General features: G+C 39.7%; 3 protein-coding genes and 3 long non-coding RNA genes across 6 annotated transcripts; 3 read left to right on the top strand and 3 right to left on the bottom strand.

Moving 5' to 3' along the window:
* Positions 1-442: 442 nt before the first annotated feature.
* Positions 443-789, top strand: LOC117587897. Its single transcript, XR_004574085.1, has 2 exons — positions 443-558; positions 622-789. It is a non-coding gene; the product is annotated as an uncharacterized LOC117587897 (long non-coding RNA).
* Positions 790-1,023: 234 nt separating this feature from the next.
* LOC117587894 (WAS/WASL-interacting protein family member 3-like) lies at positions 1,024-1,833 on the bottom strand. The gene is made up of 2 exons (XM_034278871.1): positions 1,749-1,833; positions 1,024-1,684 (listed from the first exon to the last, which is right to left on the bottom strand). Exons 1-2 carry the CDS (start codon positions 1,786-1,788, stop codon positions 1,101-1,103), a joined length of 624 nt encoding a protein of 207 aa, XP_034134762.1. The 5' UTR covers positions 1,789-1,833; the 3' UTR covers positions 1,024-1,100.
* Positions 1,834-2,428: 595 nt separating this feature from the next.
* LOC117587896 lies at positions 2,429-2,833 on the top strand. Its single transcript, XR_004574084.1, has 2 exons — positions 2,429-2,533; positions 2,605-2,833. It is a non-coding gene; the product is annotated as an uncharacterized LOC117587896 (long non-coding RNA).
* A 546-nt stretch (positions 2,834-3,379) lies between these two features.
* On the top strand, positions 3,380-4,164 carry LOC117587895 (protein TsetseEP). The gene is made up of 2 exons (XM_034278872.1): positions 3,380-3,449; positions 3,519-4,164. Exons 1-2 carry the CDS (start codon positions 3,416-3,418, stop codon positions 3,965-3,967), a joined length of 483 nt encoding a protein of 160 aa, XP_034134763.1. The 5' UTR covers positions 3,380-3,415; the 3' UTR covers positions 3,968-4,164.
* Positions 4,165-11,093: 6,929 nt separating this feature from the next.
* On the bottom strand, positions 11,094-12,227 carry LOC117587983 (BTB/POZ domain-containing protein 9-like). The gene has a single exon (XM_034278991.1). It carries the CDS (start codon positions 12,225-12,227, stop codon positions 11,094-11,096), a length of 1,134 nt encoding a protein of 377 aa, XP_034134882.1.
* A 2,061-nt stretch (positions 12,228-14,288) lies between these two features.
* Positions 14,289-19,009, bottom strand: LOC117587951. The gene is made up of 2 exons (XR_004574088.1): positions 18,903-19,009; positions 14,289-14,480 (listed from the first exon to the last, which is right to left on the bottom strand). It is a non-coding gene; the product is annotated as an uncharacterized LOC117587951 (long non-coding RNA).
* Between the last annotated feature and the right edge of the window lie 962 nt (positions 19,010-19,971).

Raw genomic sequence — 19,971 nt, forward strand, 5'->3', positions numbered from 1 at the left:
GCTGACCATAAACGGCATCATTTACAAGTCATTTACACTGCCCAACAGGCAACACACAAATTTCCATTTCCATTTGCATTTCCATTCCAGAATGTATGCCATGCCGCATATTAATGTCTAATGTGGGGTGCCACGGTTTGAAGAAAACTTTGAAACTCTAGAACTCTGCACAACTAAGAAAACTTTCAAATGTTCGTAAAGTTATTTGTTTTGGGTGCAGCCAAGACACTGGAGGGGTGGGCTGGATACTGGCTGTAAAACTCATAAATGCCCTATAAAACACAAGGCTTAAGCTCTAAGAACTTTTCAAATCATATTAAGGGCTCTCCAAAACATAGGGCAAAAATATATCAATTATGCAATTTGAAGGGATCGAAATGCATTAGTTGGAAAATTGCACAGCCGATTTGTTATCGTATATATAAGACCGAGTATAGTCCACCAGAACCAATGTTAGTTGCATGCTTTTTGACATGTAAAATTCTGTCTGACAGCCTGCCTCTAAGTACAGTCCAGAAATGTGTATTTCGATGCGGAAACTTGTACTGTTGGGAATCTGTAAGTAGCTGCAGCAACTATATAGATACTTTCTGGCAGGCATAATTGAATCTATGATTATAGATATCTGGCTGCTGGCTGGAGTCCAACCTAATTCTTGCCATCCAATTGTGAAAAAGGACAGCGCTGTGTTTGAGAAATGGCCACCCCCAAGTGCTGCAAGGTTCCAATAATATACTGTGGAAATAATGTTCCTTAGCCTATTAAAACTCTAAAAATTGCGAGTTATAATTTTCATGAATTTCCATGCCAAAATGCTCTAAAATATCAACAAATCTTCGTGAAATGCTCATTTTAAGAATTAACAAGGAGAAAACGTGGCAGCATCCAGAATCGCATGACAAAACTTACCAAGAAGCCAAACCTGAGCAACTGGATAATCCTGAACACTAAGTTATTGGAAAGTTTACTTTAAAATAGCAATTTTCTTATGACAGATGAGCATCTTAACAGATTAACTTGTAATTAACGTTTTCTACGGAGTGATCTCTGTTATATTTATTTCCGTAACTATTTCTAGGTTATTGGAGAAGCTCTACGAACTACGGACAATCCGCAACACAGCCTTTCAAATTGATTTCCGGTTGAGCAGTAGGCTTAGGGGGTGGCGGAGGCGGTAGATGTGGACAAGGTGGCTTAACGAATCGAGAAGGAAGAGGACGAGGCGGTGGCGGTGGTGGCGGTGGTGGCGGTGAAGGCTGAGGCGGTGGCGGCGGTGGCAGCGGTAGCGGTTGATCAGGTTGCGGAGACGGTGAAGGCCGTGGAGGCGTCGGAGGTGGTTCTACCGCATTATGTCCACAGTTTTGAATCGGCTTTATATTCACCGGTATAAATGCTGTGACCTTTACATAGTGTACAGATAGATCTTCATTGGACTTCTGCTCAGAGTGCGGACAGACGTGCATTTGCTTAAGCGAATCCTTAGGCGTGGGACCATGGTTCGATGGACTCTGGTGCACGTTCATATAGAGTCCCATGATACCGCCCTGGAGCTGCAGTTCGCCATTTGGCCCCGGCTGTATCACCGTAAGACGTGGCCTTGGCTCTGTGTCACACTGACCAAATAAATTATTTTTCTTTGAGGGAAAACCAGAGATCGGCTTAATGTCGGCCAACAGCCAGAGGCCTAGAAAAAGATTCACTTATGTATGCCAGGAAGTGTCTTTAAAAGATCTTTGATCTACACTTACAGATCCCCAATGTTAGTAGATGTTTCCGTATCGAACCCATCTTTGCTGGACAGCTCGTGGGGAAGGAAGTTTGCAGTGGTTTTATAAGGAAAAAAGCATGGAATTCCCATTTGGTCTGCTGGCTTAAGTAATTTATTTACTCTCAGTGTTATATAAACGATTGGGAAATCAAGCGGAAAAATGCGGAGAAGTTTGCTTTATGGAATGGGAAATGTATTTGTTTATCTCAATGAAAATTACGGTAGAAATATGTTCCTTAAGCAACAGCTGCAACTAAAATAAATGACACAATCGAAAAGCTTTGAACTACATAAATTCCCATCTTTTCTAGACTCGTAGTTGCAAGAATTGCACTTAGTATTCCATTACTAAAATCATCGTACTGCAAACTTATAACTGTATCTTCTCCTTAGACGTTGACTTTCATTCCATAAAGACTTCCAGCAAGACCTCCAGCCAGAGTCACCTCTCACTTCAAGTACTCCACTCTCAGAACACGGTTTTGTGTCCAGTATTTCTCTGTCCAATCAAAGTGTCTAAGAACTTTTCCTATGTTTATGCACTCTGTGGCAATTGTAACGATCAATAAATTTGCTTTTTATGACCAGTCGATGCTGTGATGTGTTGTAAATTGATTTTATAGTGCCAACTCTTCATTATGGGGGGCTCTAGCTATGGCCATGAAAGTGCGTTATAAAGTATCCATCGAGTGAAGTGCAACTCGCATTTGATGTACTGAAACTGTGCCAGCAATATGCACTGGCCGCTGCTCATCGGAGTTATGGGTGAGTCCACCTCCTGAAGTGAAGATTTCTTAGCTATATAAATTTTTGACATATTATACCATCTTTTACAGCTGTGTTTCTCAGTTTGATTGGAAATGAAGTCTGGGTGTATGCTGCAGCGCCGCCTACTCTCTTTCCATGGGAGAAAGAGTCCTCAACAAAGCACAAGGCGCCATATAGGATATCTGGAGATATTTAAAGATATATTTGTGGCGGGTTTCCTTTTGGTTTATATGAATAATTTAATATGTTTTGAGTTTGTTTTTTAAATCAAATAAACTTTGAGTAAGGCAACTAAAATTGCAGCAGAAGTTGTTATTTGTTGAGTTTAATTAAAGGACTTAAGAACTCGCAAAGTTAAATATTGCATAATAAATACAAATTAAAGTAGCTCCATTTGAGGTGGCTTCATTGGGAATTGCAGAGAAAGGACCATGTTCTCTCTCTTGGTACAAAGAGAACGAAATGATCAAGTCAGGGTGCGGGAGGAACTACTCGAAGGAACGCGAGTGCCGCAGAGAGCCATAAATACATATATTTAATGTTCTTCTTCTGCTCTCATATCTAATAAGTTCTAACTCTCATATCTAATAAATAATTCAGCTGTAGATAAAATCAGCTAAGTATCCTTCCCAAAAAAATAAATAATAATTTGGTTCCCTAGAACAACATTTAAAGTCACAAAAGTTACAACCGTTTCCACCCGCATTTTAGTCAATTATTTCCTATCAAAATTAGACACAACAAACATATAAATATTATTCCAATCACAGAGCATGGCTGGTCATAAAATTAAACTGATTATAGCCACCATTCGCGCCATTCGTCAGGGCTGCCTATAAAAGCCTGCCCCAGGCAGCCACTTCTTCATTCAGCGAGAAAATGAAACTCCTTACGTTCTTCGCCTTTGTATGTGGTAAAGTATAAATATCCTTTGATCAAACGTTGTTTCATTAACTAAAAATAGCCACCGTTTTTCTGATAGTCGGTACCTTTGCGGTGCTGCACAGCGTCTATGGTGCACCTGCGCCATCGCCTTCCCCAGAACCGAATCCAGCGGCTGATCCCAAGCACAAGGCGGACCCTAACCCAGAGCCATCTCCGAATCCCGTGGCCGAGCCCAGTCCCAATCCAGTGGCAGAACCGAGACCCAATCCAGTGGCAGAACCGAGTCCCAATCCATCGCCAGTTGCCCCGCCTCTTGCAGCACCAATGATGCCACGGCCCACGATGCTGTCTGAGAAATCGGATGCCAATTTTGTTGCCCTCTCGGCCAGTCCAGATCCAGATCCAGTCCCAGCACCAGCCCCAGCTCCAGCCCCAGCTCCAGCCCCAGCTCCCAGTCTATTGCCAATGTTTTTGGATCCGATGGGCTATGCGGGCAGCCTGGATGATATTGCGCCCGACGGCATTGCCGAGGCATTGCCCGCCTAAGGATTGAGGATCTTCTCTGAAGAGTTCACAGCAGCAACATAAGCTGTACAATTGTAAACTTAACGAGGTCTGCACACACACACACACACACACACACACAGAACATTCACGCACATACATATACATATATGTATACAATCGAATCTATGTATCCCCCCAGAGCATGAGCAAATTTTGAAAATTGCAACAACAAAAAACCTTTTTCGAATTTTCATTACTGTGTCTTGAGGATCAGTCAAAGATTTGTTAATTATATAGATAGAAAAATTGTGGGGAAAATTCTTATTGGAAATAGCATAAGATAGATTCCAGCTTATTTCTGTGCTCTCATTGTTCTATGGTTCTTTAATACAAAAAGTACACGAGTAATAAATAACATAAATTTGACAAACAATTCTGCGGCATAGCTACCCACATTTCTGAAATAATAGCTGCAGATTTACATCTAAAACTTAGGCTATAGTTGTATTTTATTTTATTCAATTCCATCTACCCTTCACGCCTTTTTTCACTACTTAAATATATTTTAAACTTAATTAACAAACCCATTGAAGAAGCTTCAAGTTAAACCCAAGAAAAAAACTCAATCGAAAATCAAGTAAAACATTGTTGTTACTCAAATCCATTTCCGATATCAACTTCCACACGAACTGATTACTGGGGCACGGCAGTCACATGCGAAATCGACACCAGACGGCAGACCCCAGCGACCGACCAACCGACCAGCCGACATAGAGACCAAAATACCAAGAGACCAACAAACCAGACCAGACCAACCACCGACCGGATTTGAATGAAAAAATGCCAAAGACAGAAACGCTGAAAGACGCACAGAGAGGGAGAAAAAAATCACTTACAAAGAGGAAGCGACAGCTACAACAAGTTTTATCAATGAACTTAGTGTAAGGTTGACGACAAAAAGCCACAAAAGACAATGGACGATGCCCAACGAGGGGAGAAGGAGGGGTATGGGCATGGAAATGGCCAACATAAAACCACACGAGAAAGATTCATTGATCAGTGGGTCTAGATGGGATTCATCCGTTCGCAGGGCATCATTACAGAGTTTATTCATTGACTGGGCGCATATAAATCGGTTTATTTATATTTTATTTTCCCATCTTCATCCGCTGTCGATCGTTAAGTGTACCCCCACCAGCAAAGCCTGCCGCCTGCGTTCTCAGTCGACTTATCAATTTACATGTTAACACATCGTGAGTGTTTGAATGACAGACAAATTGGCAAAAGTAGACTATGAATGAAACGAACCTACTCCATTGATACCCCCAAAAGCCGGTTTGATCGCTCTTTAGGCCACATGGGAAAGGGAAGTGTCAATGGTTTGCCAAAATATATAATGGAATCTACAAAAGAAACGGTAGCAAGTCAATGTGGTGAGGCCTTTCAAAATTGTCTAGAAATTAGAGTTAAAACTGGATTGAGTTATGGGTGGGGCTTTTGAGAAAGTAAATTCCTTTCGAAACCAAATGGAGCTTTTTATAAGAATTGTATAGTGCATAGAACTAAAGGAAAACATTTTAGAAGATATCCGAATTAAATTTTTCATTAACTTTGAAGTGATCATTGATGGCTGCTAGTTTATCAGAGCCTTTTGTATAGGATAAACATTTCAAAACAACTTAAATCTTGAAAGAGTCTTAAAGTACAAATCTTTGTCTTTGCTTCAATGTTAAGAAAAGATCCTCAGAACTTATTTGTTCTTAAAATTCAGTACTCATCATCATATAAATAAATCGAAGGAAAACAGGCCATCCTTTCTATAACTCCCCCGATTTAAGTTCCTCCGCTGGAAATTATCCATAAACCATCTTCTTTATATCATCGTTTAAATATTCACAACATATTCTACATTATTTAGACAGTTTATGGGGCTGTCCCGATCTTAAGCTGTCATTCCTATGATGGGCAATTGGATGTATTTGTGAAAATCGTACCATTTGCGATTCTTGGAAACCAGCAGCAAAGCAAAGCCCACAACAACTTTAAAGAAAGTTAAACTAAATTTTAAAAAATAAAACAATTTATTCATAAATACCTATAAATGTTACAAGCTTCATTTAAACAAAGATGTCAACTAAATTATGCAAATTCCACATCTACAAACGCCATAACACCAGCGACAAATTAACCACACTTCAAGTGTGGAAGTGTGGAAAATTAAATGCATGTTAAGCAATTATTCAAGGCGTTTTTCCATACGTGTCGTGACAGTAATCCATCATCAGTAATTTTTTGATCCAAAAACCTCAATTGAGTGGCCAAAAGAGCCACCAATTAGGGCTAAAAGTAAGGTAGTAATTACATTATAAATAACCACACAAATTCATAAAAAATAATTACAATCATTGGAAAAAACCATTAATACAATTAAATCGATATAAATTATAAATGATATTCAACATTATTTTACACAAAAGTATGTGCTAAAAAACATCAAAAGCGGCATAATTAAAACAAATACAAAAGTGGCAATTATATTATCAGCCAAAAAACACAGCAAAAACAAACAATAAAGTAAAAAACAAAAGAGAGAGACAAAAATGTTTTTTTTTTGGTAATTTGGAGGGGAGGAAAGCGTAAGAATCGAAGAGGAATGGAGTGAAGCAAGCGAGCGGGAGGCATAAAAGGCATCTGGCAGCATATTAATTTATAATTATTTGTGCTACCATCAAAGGGTTAATCAGAACAAGTGGAATTCGTGGTGGATAGAGGCACCAAGAGAGTGGAATTTATGTACAAGAAGGTGAGCTGTGGGATACTCTTTAGAAGATGAAATAAAGGAAAGAACAAAGATACTCTATAATTGATTGATGGGTAGATATGAATATAGGACCCGTCCTATGCCAAGAGCTGTTGCTCTGAATAAATAATAATACAAATAAATAAAAATTAGAGCTCCATCAAATATTGATAATTCGTAACAAAAACGAGAAGGGACGTGTGAGGAGCTTCTTACGCGTCACAACTTTTATATCCGGCACTCAGTACTACATCTGCACCTTAGCGGTGTTTTGTGAATTCAACATTTTTTCTTCATCTGTCATCTGGATCTACAACACTTCTCACACCAACACGCTCCTTTAGCTCCGACCCCCCCCCCCCCCCCCCCCCCCCCCCCCCCCCTTCCCTAGAGCATGAGGAAACTATCCCTAGAACCACACACTGCAGACTCGCGGCACTGGCAGTGCACTGCAGTGGCCGCACACAGGAGAAGCAGAGTGTGAATGAGAGAATGTGAAAAAAACAAATATAAGCTGCGGGACAGGGAAGGTTTAGCCACTGCAACATAATTTCTTCATTCCCAATGGTGATCTGATAGATATGGTCATTCCCTACGGAATGGCGTGTTTAGTTTTCTTTTATCTTCAATTGTATATGTAGGGCGGAAAGGGGCGGGGCTCATTTTTTAAATACACTTGTTACAGTGTGAGCATACAGAAGTCTGGATGCAAAATTTGGTGGCTCTAGCTCTCATAGTCTCTGAGTACTAGGCGCTCATCAGGACGAACAGACGGACAGACGGACGGACAGACAGACATGGCTCAATCGACTCGGCTATTGATGCTGATCAAGAATATATATACTTTATGGGGTCAGAAACGTTTCCTTCTGTGAGTTACATACTTTGTGCACAAATACAATATACAATACTTACTCTTCGAGTGCCGGGTATAAAAACTCTTAGGTTCTTTATTGCTCCAAATTCAATTCACATCAGGAAAAATAAAGGGCTAAACAATCTCATGTGGTGCACATCTGAAAAATGGAAAGGGAAACAGAAGCCCAAATGGGAGTACATTTTGTGGTCTGCTGACTTTTTTCCATTATTATTTTTTTAGGCGAAACAAATTTGAAATTAATGACAACAACTGTGCGGGTCCTCTAGAGAGAGTGTGGCAGGGCAGGGGTACATTGTGGGTGTGTGGCAAGGGGCGAGGAGGATTGTTGCATAAGCCCATCAGCCAGCCATCGACTGCGAGACACTCGCCAGTCACCAGTCGCCTTGCGCTGCCTCATTAGAGAGCTAATCAAATTGAATGCTTTAATCAAAGTGGGGTTTGATTGCAAATCATTTTCCACTCACACTTTCAGGTTTTCAGTTTTCACTTTCAATTCGATTCGATGGAAAGCACAAATGCGGGCAGACCGCAGAAAATGGCCAAAACAACGAGGGAAGAAAATTAATGTGGAGAAATTAGCTAAACGTGAAACACAAACCGCAAAAGAAGAGAGGCCCACACAGCCCCGTCCGTTGACAGGCGTGGGAGAGTACTGCCAGAGATCTTACGGGAATTGACAGAGCATCTGCTCAATCCCAAGAGTCAAAGATTGACGTCAGCACCAAAACAATGACCAGACAATTGCATAGTAGGGGGGGATTTTAATGCGGAAAATACATACTAAATCTATGACCCCCAGAACAGACAAATGTCTGTGCCTCCAGGACGCGTGCCTTATCGGAATTTTACGCTCTCGTGATTTTTGTGATTTGTGATTGTTTAAACAATTAAAGCCATGGGCTCGAGCCAACTCAAGCAGAAGAAAGCCAAGCCCGCTCACGCAACAAAAACAGTTTTAGGACCTATGTACATTACGTGACCTGGAACCTCAAATTGGAGCACAATTAACTGATTAGCTCTCAGGCAATTGAAAAAGCCCGAAAAACAGCACAAAATAAGTTAATTAATTGAATGGAAAATCTATAGGAGACAGAGACAAACAAGAAGAGGAAGAGCGTTGCTAGGAAGTGGCAGAGAGCTAAATGGAGGGCACTTAATTCTGAGAGAGCGAAGGTGTCGTCGTCGCAGCTGGAGCAAGAGTTGTTGTTTCTGAGAGGGGCAATTGCAACAATTGAGACAGCAGGTAGGCTATGCTTTGAATGGGTGAGAGAGCTGCCAAAGCTCGTCGATGAAATGAAGATCAAGTGAGATTAAAAATGCGAGTGCACCGCACCGCGTGCGTTGGAGAAATACAACAAAAGTGCAAGAGCAAAAACAGACACACGAATACTGTACATTGTACAAACATAAGTATATTTTTACATATACATATGTAAATATGTCTTATTTTCAAACGAATAGCACAAGTCAAATCCACTTATTAAAGACTCTTATATTCCATACCCCATTTCTGAACGGACCACTTACTATTCCATACCCTCACAATTCACTCTATAAGCGGCTTAATAAAATACATTTCAATTGGTTTTAACCAATTAGCCTTTTGGTAAAGCGTGAAAGTGTTAAAATTCTCAATATTATTATTATTTCATACTCCATTATGATGGATGGTAAAAAGTTTGCGGGGAAAAAATTCGATTAAAATATATAATTCTCTTTTAAATACGGTTTCAGGTTAAATCATTAATATATGTAAAAGTATTTTTCGTTTGTTTTTTTCGAAGCACTTTAATCCCACATTTATTCTAGTTATTTATTTATGGGGAAATTTTTAAACAATTATAATATAATCAGCCACATCCGTAAAACATTAAAAAGAGCGCTTGAGTCTTTTGTTTGATTTTTGTTTGTGTGTGGCGGCTTTTGATTAAACAAATCTTCTCACTGTGTGATGCGTGTTTCTGATTTTGGCCACCACCGCACAAATACCAGCTGTGGCGGAAATCAATCAATGATTGATAAGCATCGGGCCCAAATGACAAATTAATTGATTGCGAAATTGATGATAGAATTAAGTAATAAATAAAGCTCTTGGGATAGAACTTCGAAATGGCGTGTGTGTGGGTTCTGTGTGTGGTCTAAAGGATTGGCAAAGGGTATTAGCAAATTAATGAATTGCCAGGCCGTGTCCTCTAGGGGGTTTTAACACATAGTTTAGCCTTTCCGTTTCTGCCTCTTTCTATGTGCGGTTTCTGCCCCTTACTATGTCTGGTTTAGGCCTCTACTTTGTCTGTGGATGTAATCAATTAATTAAAAATAAATCTTATCCATTTCACTAACCAAAGGGACTCTAAGACACTCTCTATGGCCTACCTGAGGGTCTGCCTACAAGTGAGCACCTGGCCAATTCCCATTGCCTTCGCCATTGCCTCCCTGATGGCCAACACTTCACTGCTGAGTGGACGACACTCACATTGAAGCGGCAATGTCTCAGCTCTCTCACCTTCCATAAATGACTTTTGTATCGATTGGCAGCGGCGTACAATAAAAATTAAATCGCATTCGATGCGCCGCAGGACAGGAAACGGAAACGAATGACAATCGCAGAGGCATTGAGCACAGCGCATTGTCCAGCTCCTGCGGTGTCTTTGTAAAGCCAAAAACCTTCTTGAATGAACCAAAAAATCTCCGCTATTGTTTATTTGAAAATACTTTGCAATACTTCAAGCTGAGTCAAGAGCAAAGACTGACAGCTGGTTTTTGGAAGAGGTTGCAGACAATACTCGAAATGTAATCCTAAAGTTTTAGCAATGTAAACGTCATAAAACACTCTTCAAATGCATACTATTTATGTTTCCAAAGTTTAATTGTCGTTGGAGATTGGGTTTCCTTAACAGCAAAACTCTGCCTTTGGCAAGCCAAAAGGAAAAAGAATCAAGAGTAAAGACAAACATCATTTAGTCAAAAACATTTGTTTGTGGCAATGAATTTAATGGGCGGAGGAGGAAAAAGTTCTTGCTTATTGTATTTTTTTTTTTTTTCATTACTTTTGCTTACACACTTGAAGGAGGAACTTTCTGCCCATGTTTACATTTTGAACTTTTCCACACTGAGATCCGACCATGCAAATTTCCAAACCCCCTTTCTTTGTCGATTATCATTTGAGTCTTAATATTTGCCAGTTGAACAAATAAATACACAGCAAATACAATGCGTTTGTTTGCTTAGCTGCACGAATCGCTGATAAGATGCGTCAAATCTAGTGACATTGGGGGGAGGAAGGCTAGGGGAAGGGCTCGTTTCTATGTCACCCTATCACCGGACAATTATCAAGATCCAATTACAAACAAATGACTTAAATCATAAACAATATTGAACAACAGCGAGTATTTTGTTCATTTTGCGGGCATTTGCGTATTTGTATCTGTCAGATAAGACTTGTCCACTTCCTGTGCAGCTGTTGAATTGACGAACAAACAGTTTCATTAAAGCTTTGTCGTGTGTTTTGCTTGCAGCTCGAAGTATGCCAACAAATCCTTGCGCTCATTTTCGGGATTCACTATCCGTATAAAGCGCACGGGTCGATCCGCAAAGTAGACATTCATCCAGCCCTCGGGCCAAGGCATTCCACCTGGTATTATCCTGCTGACACGATCCCAACGTTGCTGGTCGCAGGAGACCTGCACATCATAGCAGATCTCCACAGATTTTATACGTTCGATAAGGCTGACACAATTTATTCTGTAAAAGTGCCTCAAATCGATCATTTGCTCATTGTGGCTGCCACGTATACGCCGTAAGAAATACTTGTCATAGGCCACATCCTTCTCTGGCCACAAGGTGGCGAGGAAGGGCACACTTTTTGGAGGCTTTTCCGCGTCTGTGGGGCCTGAGGAGCTCCCCAGGTATACTTCTTCCTCACTGGTGAGTGGCAGACCAAGCAACGAAAACAGCGATTGAATATTCTCCTGTGTGTTTTGGCGACTCCATTCGCAGACTAGCCAAAAGATGTCATCTTCTGATGCTTTAAAGGTTTCCCGATTAAGGACTTCCACCAGTGTCGCCTTGGACACCTGTAGGAAGGATTCCTCTCTAATCAGCTCGGCTGCCATACGGTCCATGAACTGAAAGCATTCTTCAGCCAATTCCTCCAGATTATTGCACCGCGCTGCCTCCAGCACCATAAACACATTGTTAAGGTGCAGACTCTGCTCAAGACGTTTGTTCAACTCCATTGTTACCTCATCCAATCTATATAGGTGGGCCACAGCCAACACATTGACAATGGCAGCCAAAGAAAGTGTGCAGATTGACAGGGTGCCCGTGTAGATATATCCCAAAATCACTTTGAAAGGCGCCAATGCCACATATAGCGTTATCTGACGATCCTTTGGCATTGAGCCGTAGAGCAGATCACGAAAAAAGTCACTCCGTGCGGCCAAAATCACACAGTGGGCGGGAATCCGCTGATCCTCAACCAATAACCAAACATCCGCAAAGACTTCGCTGAGGCAGCGTCGACCCATATCCTCCATTAAACCATCACCCAAGTGAATGTCTTCGACGTGCACCTCCCTGGGGCAGCACTGTTTCTTGCCAGAGCTCGATGTGGAGGTCATTTTTAGTGTGACTCTGATTTGTGTGTAATTTTCGCTTTATATTTCGTATGGGCTTAGGTTTTAATTTGAGCTGGAAAACAATGCAAAGTTGATGTTGCTGTTCCTTTACTCGTTCTTCCATTCAAATTAAACCCATAACAACAAGTCTCTGCTCATTTTGCATGCTTCTTCCTTTGTTCTTTGTAGAAACATTTTGTTGGTGGGCGTTTGTCTCGTGGCTAAGAAAAAAGGATGATGATATCCCAAAGAAATGTCTTGTCTGCTTGTGTTTTTATTTATTTTATTTTTATTTTTGGTTTGGCTGTTTGTGGTTTTGTCGTGTGCCGCAAATATAAATATCATGAGTATTTTAGTGTGTGGCGTGGCTCTTTTTATGGAATTTATTTTTGGTATAATTTCATATTTGATTACGTGACAAATTTGCAGAATGAGACGCTACCAAATTACGAGTATACATATGTACATATATTTCTCAGAAATGTTTGTCAGAACACGCTCTCTGACAAAGGATTACGTAAATAAGATTAAAGTAATTGAAGGATTTCTCATATTTAAGCCTCAATTTGACACGCTTTTATTCTCTGCAAATATGAGTTCTTTTGGTAGCATTTTTATAGCTACAAAAACCCACTCGAAGCAGCATTAAGCATAATATTTTCTTCACACATTCCACATTCCATGGGCTATGCTATCGTTTTCAAATGACACCCGGCAATAAAACTAATAAAATGTGTTGAGCTAACAAAATGCAGTCCATAAATTACCAGCCATTTCGGAAACTCAAGCAGCGAGATGCACAGACGATCTTCGACCAAAAACTGAAAGTATGCATAAATCTGTCAAACGAAACGCTTTCAAGCAGTGCGACGGCAGCGTTTTTGGTCCATTTAAAGCTGATGAAACGCGACACTTTTACCCTGCCAACGGAATTCCAGTTAAGGTTCGTTCAATCCCATAGACCCGACACGAAAACCCTTCACAAATTAGAGCAATCCAAAAACTGAGATCCCAACAGGTAGCCCAAGAATCCGACAGGTAGATATCTGTCTACAAATTGCGTCAGCAAGGCGCCCTGGTCTTGGCCCAGTTTATTACGGGTTCCATAATTTAGAAAGTAGATCAAGATCTAGATTCCAGACGAATTTCTATGATTTAGAACTAGCGCTATGACGCCGGGTGGCTGAAAGGGTTAAAGTGGAAGAGATGCGTTTTTCTGAGCGAAGATTTTTAAATATTTCAAAGTAATTTTCAATGGCTGAGAGGCACACTAGGAAGTAAATACCTTTCCGCAGCAGCATAGTATTTTTGAGCATTAGAGTCTCATCTCTTTCTATTTTACAGTTCACAATAGATCATCGAAGAAATATTAAGAAATTCACAAATTTATCAATATTTAAATAAATAACTTGAGGAAACAAAGGTTTTCCTACAACCAAAGAATCTAGAATGAAACACTTCTTTGCCAATGTATTTAGATTTTAAAAATCAAAATCTGTTTCCCTGCAGCATTTTTTTAACGTGCCACTCCCGTATCCATCTTATACTTCATACGAGCAGCAGCTCTTTTGCTCATTTTTACAGGTTGGCGTTTGGTCTTTTTTGTACGGGTTATCAGTTGATGTACAGAATCCACATTATCCTCTACCTCGGTGATAACAGTCCTTGGCTTTCCATTAATCATCTGCTTCGAAATGGTGACAGAGCGAGCGCTGATCCTTGGTTGAGCTATACTCAATCGACAGAGCCAAATGGTGCCTACATAAATAAAGTCAGCAGCTGTGCAACTTAATCGAAGGAATCAGATGGACTTACAGCAAAATAAAAGCCAAAAAGTGTAGTTCATGGTGGAGATTTCGGTACCAAACTGAGTACAAATGAATGGAATTAAATGCAACTACGAATGACCATAACGAATGAGCGTTCATTTGAATTAGTTTCGTTTTAAACCTAACTCACTTGAATTTAAGGTTTTTTTTTAAATTTCTTATGACTCATAAGCTTTTAGCAAAATATCCGTGAAAAGTGTCCTGGCGTTTCTATGCATTTAGTATATTTTCAAAATTTTTGTTGTATTTTGCATTATTTATTCAGTAGATATATATAGACATATTTACAGTGCACTTTAAGTACAAATATGTTTGGATTCTATGAGGTTTTATTACCCTATTGCCTGGTTGGTTTTGTCGAGTAAGTCTCCAATTATTGGAATATCTTCAATTATGGCAACATTGCAGTGCCAGAGACAAATGCTGCCTTCAAAATAAATAGAAGAAAGTCAGCACAAAAAGAAAGAGCTTAGACAATGTTTTTTTAAAAACAATGTCGTTTCCTTCTCGTCACTTCACATCAAGTACCACCTTTCAAGACAAAGTTTGACACCTATATTGAGAAGTTAAATGTAAGCTGAAACGTTATCGCTTTGCTTACCTAAATAGATCTGAATTAGATAGGAATTTAGTCCGTACGATAAACTTCCGAAAATGTTTAAAAACGCTGTCGGTTAAAACATCTTGCTTACTCAGGAAAAGCGTCTTGGTTGAGGCTAAGTTTCCAAGGTATTTTATTACAATTTTTATACCCGGTACTCAAAGAGTAAATAGGGTATATTGTATTTGTGTGGAACAGTGGATGTACAGAGAGAATGAATGATCAGTACTTATTAACAGCCTAGTCGATAAAGCCATGTCTTTCTGTCCGTTTGTCTATCCGTCCGTGTGTCCATCCCCCCGTCTTGTTGAGCGCCTGGATCTCAGAGACTATAGAAGCCACAAAAATCAACATTTTTGCATTTCCCAGGCGTTAAGCCAAAACCACAGATTGTTCGTGTCCACTTTTTAGCTGAATCAATCAGGTTTTTAGATCTAAGATACTTAACATATGTGAAAAAACAAACCGCTACCTCTAAAAAAAGCTTTAAACATTAAACATTTAAACATTAAAAATAAGCTTAAACATTGATTGATGCTCAGGGATTATATTTATTCATGCCAAGGCATACAGTGTGATTATAAAATATAAATGGTTTTGATTTGTGCCTTCTCTGCGTGAAAGCCTCCTCCATAGCGAGTTCGTGACTATCTTTAACTCCCTATCAATAGTCAACCGCAGGGCTCTAACCAGCTGGCTCTAAAATTTGTGGTGCCTTTGGGGACAATCCGCCACCGCTTCGTTCGGATGGCTCTAATATTTGTGGAGATTTTGGGGACAATCCGCCACCGCTTCGTTCGGATGGCTCTAATATTTGTGGAGCTTTTGCCTTTGGTGCTTCCGTTCCTGCCACGTTGCCCCACAAAACTATTCCAAATAAGTATTTTATAGTTCAATTCACACTTTTTTGCCGTCAACAAAACTTACGCAGTGCTGCGGTGAATACAAACAAAACAGATCTCATCTCGATGCAGGCGTTCCTTAAACTGTAGAATTGCCATGGGAAGTCTCAGCTTTATATTACGGATTGTCTGGAGAATCTGTATAACGCTTTGCAATTTGCTTCGTTTGACATTTACTTGGAGTATAGTAAATGTCAAACGAAGCAAATTGCAAAGCGTTATACAGAATTTATATACTCGAAGAGTAAATAGGAAATATTGTATTTTTCGATGAAAAGTTTATGTATGTACATATATATTCTTGATCAGCATCAACAGCCGAGTCGATATTGCCATTTCTGCTTGTCCGTCTGTCCGTCCTTATCAGCGAATAGTACTCAGAGACCATACGCGATAGGGCAACTACGTTTTGCATCCAGACGTCTGTATGCTCACACTGTTACAAGTGTATTTCAAAATTTCGGACCGCCTCCGCAATGGGCAAACATCTGATGTATCCACAGTTTTGAAGATAACAACACCGTTTATTGTTACTCATACTCTCTCGCTCGCAGGCTCTGCATCGTGCAGTGTGCGGCTTTGCGGGAGCGGGTCGTAAACGGGCGTCTTAGTGTGAGAAGTAATGTAGATGTAGAAAAAACGTAAAGTGTCAAATGTACAATCTGAAAAAATCATAAAATTACATACATATGTACGTACAAAATACCGGGTATAAAAGTTGTGATTCGCACGAAACGTCTCACAAGCGTCTCCTCGTTTTCATTATTTTTTGATTTTCTAAAACAATTATATTACTATTAAATATTATAAACATATTATTCCAATTATTATTTTTTACTATTTCTTTGGTATTTTTTTCATGTTTTACATATCTTTTTATGGAAATTAATAAAATTAAGTCTCAGGCCATGTCCCCTTTAAAATTATTCCGAATATCCATCTTCAGCTAAGAATTGGTCTTTTCTTCATTAAAAAGATATATTTAGATACATTTTGCAGACATATTTTATGTCTAGAAGCTTCGTATTTAACTTGGAAAATGTTAAGGTGGACGGGGCCATGAGGGAATGAAGTGGCTCTAAGGTCTCCCGTAGGGATTACCCCGATCCATGTCTCTGTTTGGCCTCCAGTTAGGATTATAAGGGACTCACTTAACACCATGACGTATACCTCTGTTGGGTTTCCAATTCGGATTATGTGGGACTACAACTAAACCTGGGCTTATACGTCTGATTGGTTGCCAATTGCGGTCAAGTTGGTAGCTTGGTTTTGGTTCTCTGTTGTCTGACTGCTCCTGTGGACATTCACGTTTGGCTTCCACTAATTTTTCACGTATTTCGGCCAACTGATTAGCGGCCATTTCCAGTGCCATCTGATAATTGGTTATCTCTTTGTCTACTGTTTCCTGATCCAATTATATCTGCTGGCTCAGTGCAAAATACATTTTTAGTTCAGGTTGTAAATTGTTGAATCCCTCCTTTGCTCGATCCAACCTGCGCTGATATTCAATTTCTCTGAGAGCCTTTCTCTCCTCTCCTTTAAAAAAAATTATTTTTCATATTTTCTGGTAGTATTTCTTAGTAGAAGTTACTTACAAGCCCCCAGCAGACAAACAATCTAGTTGTTCATACTAACAGTTTCGCTTTTCTTTTGCCAAGAGTCCCTCACTTTATATAGAATAAAAACACGCTCCCAGTATAGAATCAGTTTTACTGTGAAATATCATTTCGATATTGGTTTTTATATAATATATATGTATATGTTCAAATTCAAGCATGTGCATATAAATCTGTGTATATATTTCTATAAGTCTGATAAGTATAAAAAAGATTTCAACGGATTTATTATTTATTTAGTTTCTGGTCTGCTTTACATTGCTAGAGAATTATAATAAATAAATTTACTTCATTGAATTTCGATTTATATGTAGCCTTAAAAAAATATGCTAAATGCATGTTTCCGATGTATTCAATGGCAATCAGTAAAAATAAACACCTAAATAAATTTATAAACTTTCCCAAAACTGAGACGAGGAACAAATTTGCTATTCAATTTGTTTATAAGTTTATTGGCTGAAGCCGACACTCCCAGCACCAAAGCAACTACAAACGAGAAGGGACGTGTGAGACGCTTCTTACGCGTTACAACTTTTATACCCGGCACTCAGGACTACATCTAGATGTAGAAGACATCACCAACCACTAGATATCGTTCACATTACAGAACACAAAGTAAAAAGCCTACTAAATAAAATGCATCAAAAATATTGGATCAGTTAATCGTATTCTCCAATTTATGAGATATTTAAAACAGCAATAAAATTGGTACTTTTTCCCTGCACATTCTGTGAAATAATGACCGCTAGGTTTCACAGCAGATTTTTCGAAAGTGGCGCCGTCTATGAAAATTTCTTATACGCAACTTTGATGGTCACTCTTTTTCTAATACAGAGCGTTAAAAACCTAGTGTTAGTTTTAAATTTTAAAAATTAGCTTTTGGCCACTGTTTCCGCAACTCCTCGCAACCAGTTCAGAATCAAATTCTCGAAATAAAAAGACAAGTGCTGCTGTTCGGCCGAGTCGGAATTCAAATCAATTTAATGTCTTCTTCTTTTCAATTTCGATATTCACCTATTAAATGCATATTCTTCCCCTTTCTCTATCGTATTCACATATCACATGTATGTTCTATAGCAACAAGCTTCTGTCAGTAGCTTAATGCGACAAAGTCATCTACATCTACAACACTTCTCACACCAACACGCTCGCCGCCCTTCCCTAGACGCACATACTGCTGACTTGCGGTAGAGGCAGAGACAGCGCCCTCACACAAAAAAAAAAACAAATATAAGCTGTGGGACGGGGTGGGTTAAAAGTCGGAAGAGTCATTGNCATATTCTTCCCCTTTCTCTATCGTATTCACATATCACATGTATGTTCTATAGCAACAAGCTTCTGTCAGTAGCTTAATGCGACAAAGTCATCTACATCTACAACACTTCTCACACCAACACGCTCGCCGCCCTTCCCTAGACGCACATACTGCTGACTTGCGGTAGAGGCAGAGACAGCGCCCTCACACAAAAAAAAACAAATATAAGCTGTGGGACGGGGTGGGTTAAAAGTCGGAAGAGTCATTGCCAGGGGGAGGGCAGAGGCAGGGGCCGAGTGAAGCAGAAGCAGAGTGTGAATGAGAGAATGTAAAAAGAGCAACAAAAGCTGCGGGACAGGGTGGGTTAAGCCACTGGAAATTAATTTCTCCATTGTGGCTATAATGATCCGATCGGATCCCAATTTGGTGATCTGATAGATATGGCCATTTCCTACGGAATGGCGTTTTTAGTTACAGCAAAGGAAGAGCAGTGAAGTGTAGTTCATGGTGGAAAGTTCTGTTTCAAACTGTGGATATAACTCTTCAATTTACATTCGACTTTGCAATAGCGAAACGAATGGATTTATCTAGACTTAATCTATCCTTAAATCAGGCATGCTATTTGAAGGCTTTTACAAATTTTTGCGACAGCCAATTTTGTAGAACGAATNCAACCACTAGATATCGTTCACATTACAGAACACAAAGTAAAAAGCCTACTAAATAAAATGCATCAAAAATATTGGATCAGTTAATCGTATTTTCCAATTTATGAGATATTTAAAACAGCAATAAAATTGGTACTTTTTCCCTGCACATTCTGTGAAATAATGACCGCTAGGTTTCACAGCAGATTTTTCGAAAGTGGCGCCATCTATGAAAATTTCTTATACGCAACTTTGATGGTCACTCTTTTTCTAATACAGAGCGTTAAAAACCTAGTCTTGGTTTTAACTTTTAAAAATTAGCTTTTGGCCACTGTTTCCGCAACTCCTCGCAACCAGTTCAGAATCAAAATCTCGAAATAAAAAGCCAAGTGCTGCTGTTCGGCCGAGTCGGAATTCAAATCAATTTAATCTCTTCTTCTTTTCAATTTCGATATTCACCTATTAAATGCATATTCTTCCCCTTTCTCTATCGTATTCACATATCACATGTATGTTCTATAGCAACAAGCTTCTGTCAGTAGCTTAATGCGACAAAGTCATCTACATCTACAACACTTCTCACACCAACACGCTCGCCGCCCTTCCCTAGACGCACATACTGCTGACTTGCGGTAGAGGCAGAGACAGCGCCCTCACACAAAAAAAAAAACAAATATAAGCTGTGGGACGGGGTGGGTTAAAAGTCGGAAGAGTCATTGCCAGGGGGAGGGCAGAGGCAGGGGCCGAGTGAAGCAGAAGCAGAGTGTGAATGAGAGAATGTAAAAAGAGCAACAAAAGCTGCGGGACAGGGTGGGTTAAGCCACTGGAAATTAATTTCTCCATTGTGGCTATAATGATCCCATCGGATCCCAATTTGGTGATCTGATAGATATGGCC

This window comes from Drosophila guanche, unplaced genomic scaffold (assembly GCF_900245975.1).
Source record: "Drosophila guanche unplaced genomic scaffold, DGUA_6, whole genome shotgun sequence".
NCBI classification, from domain to species: Eukaryota; Metazoa; Arthropoda; class Insecta; order Diptera; family Drosophilidae; genus Drosophila; species Drosophila guanche.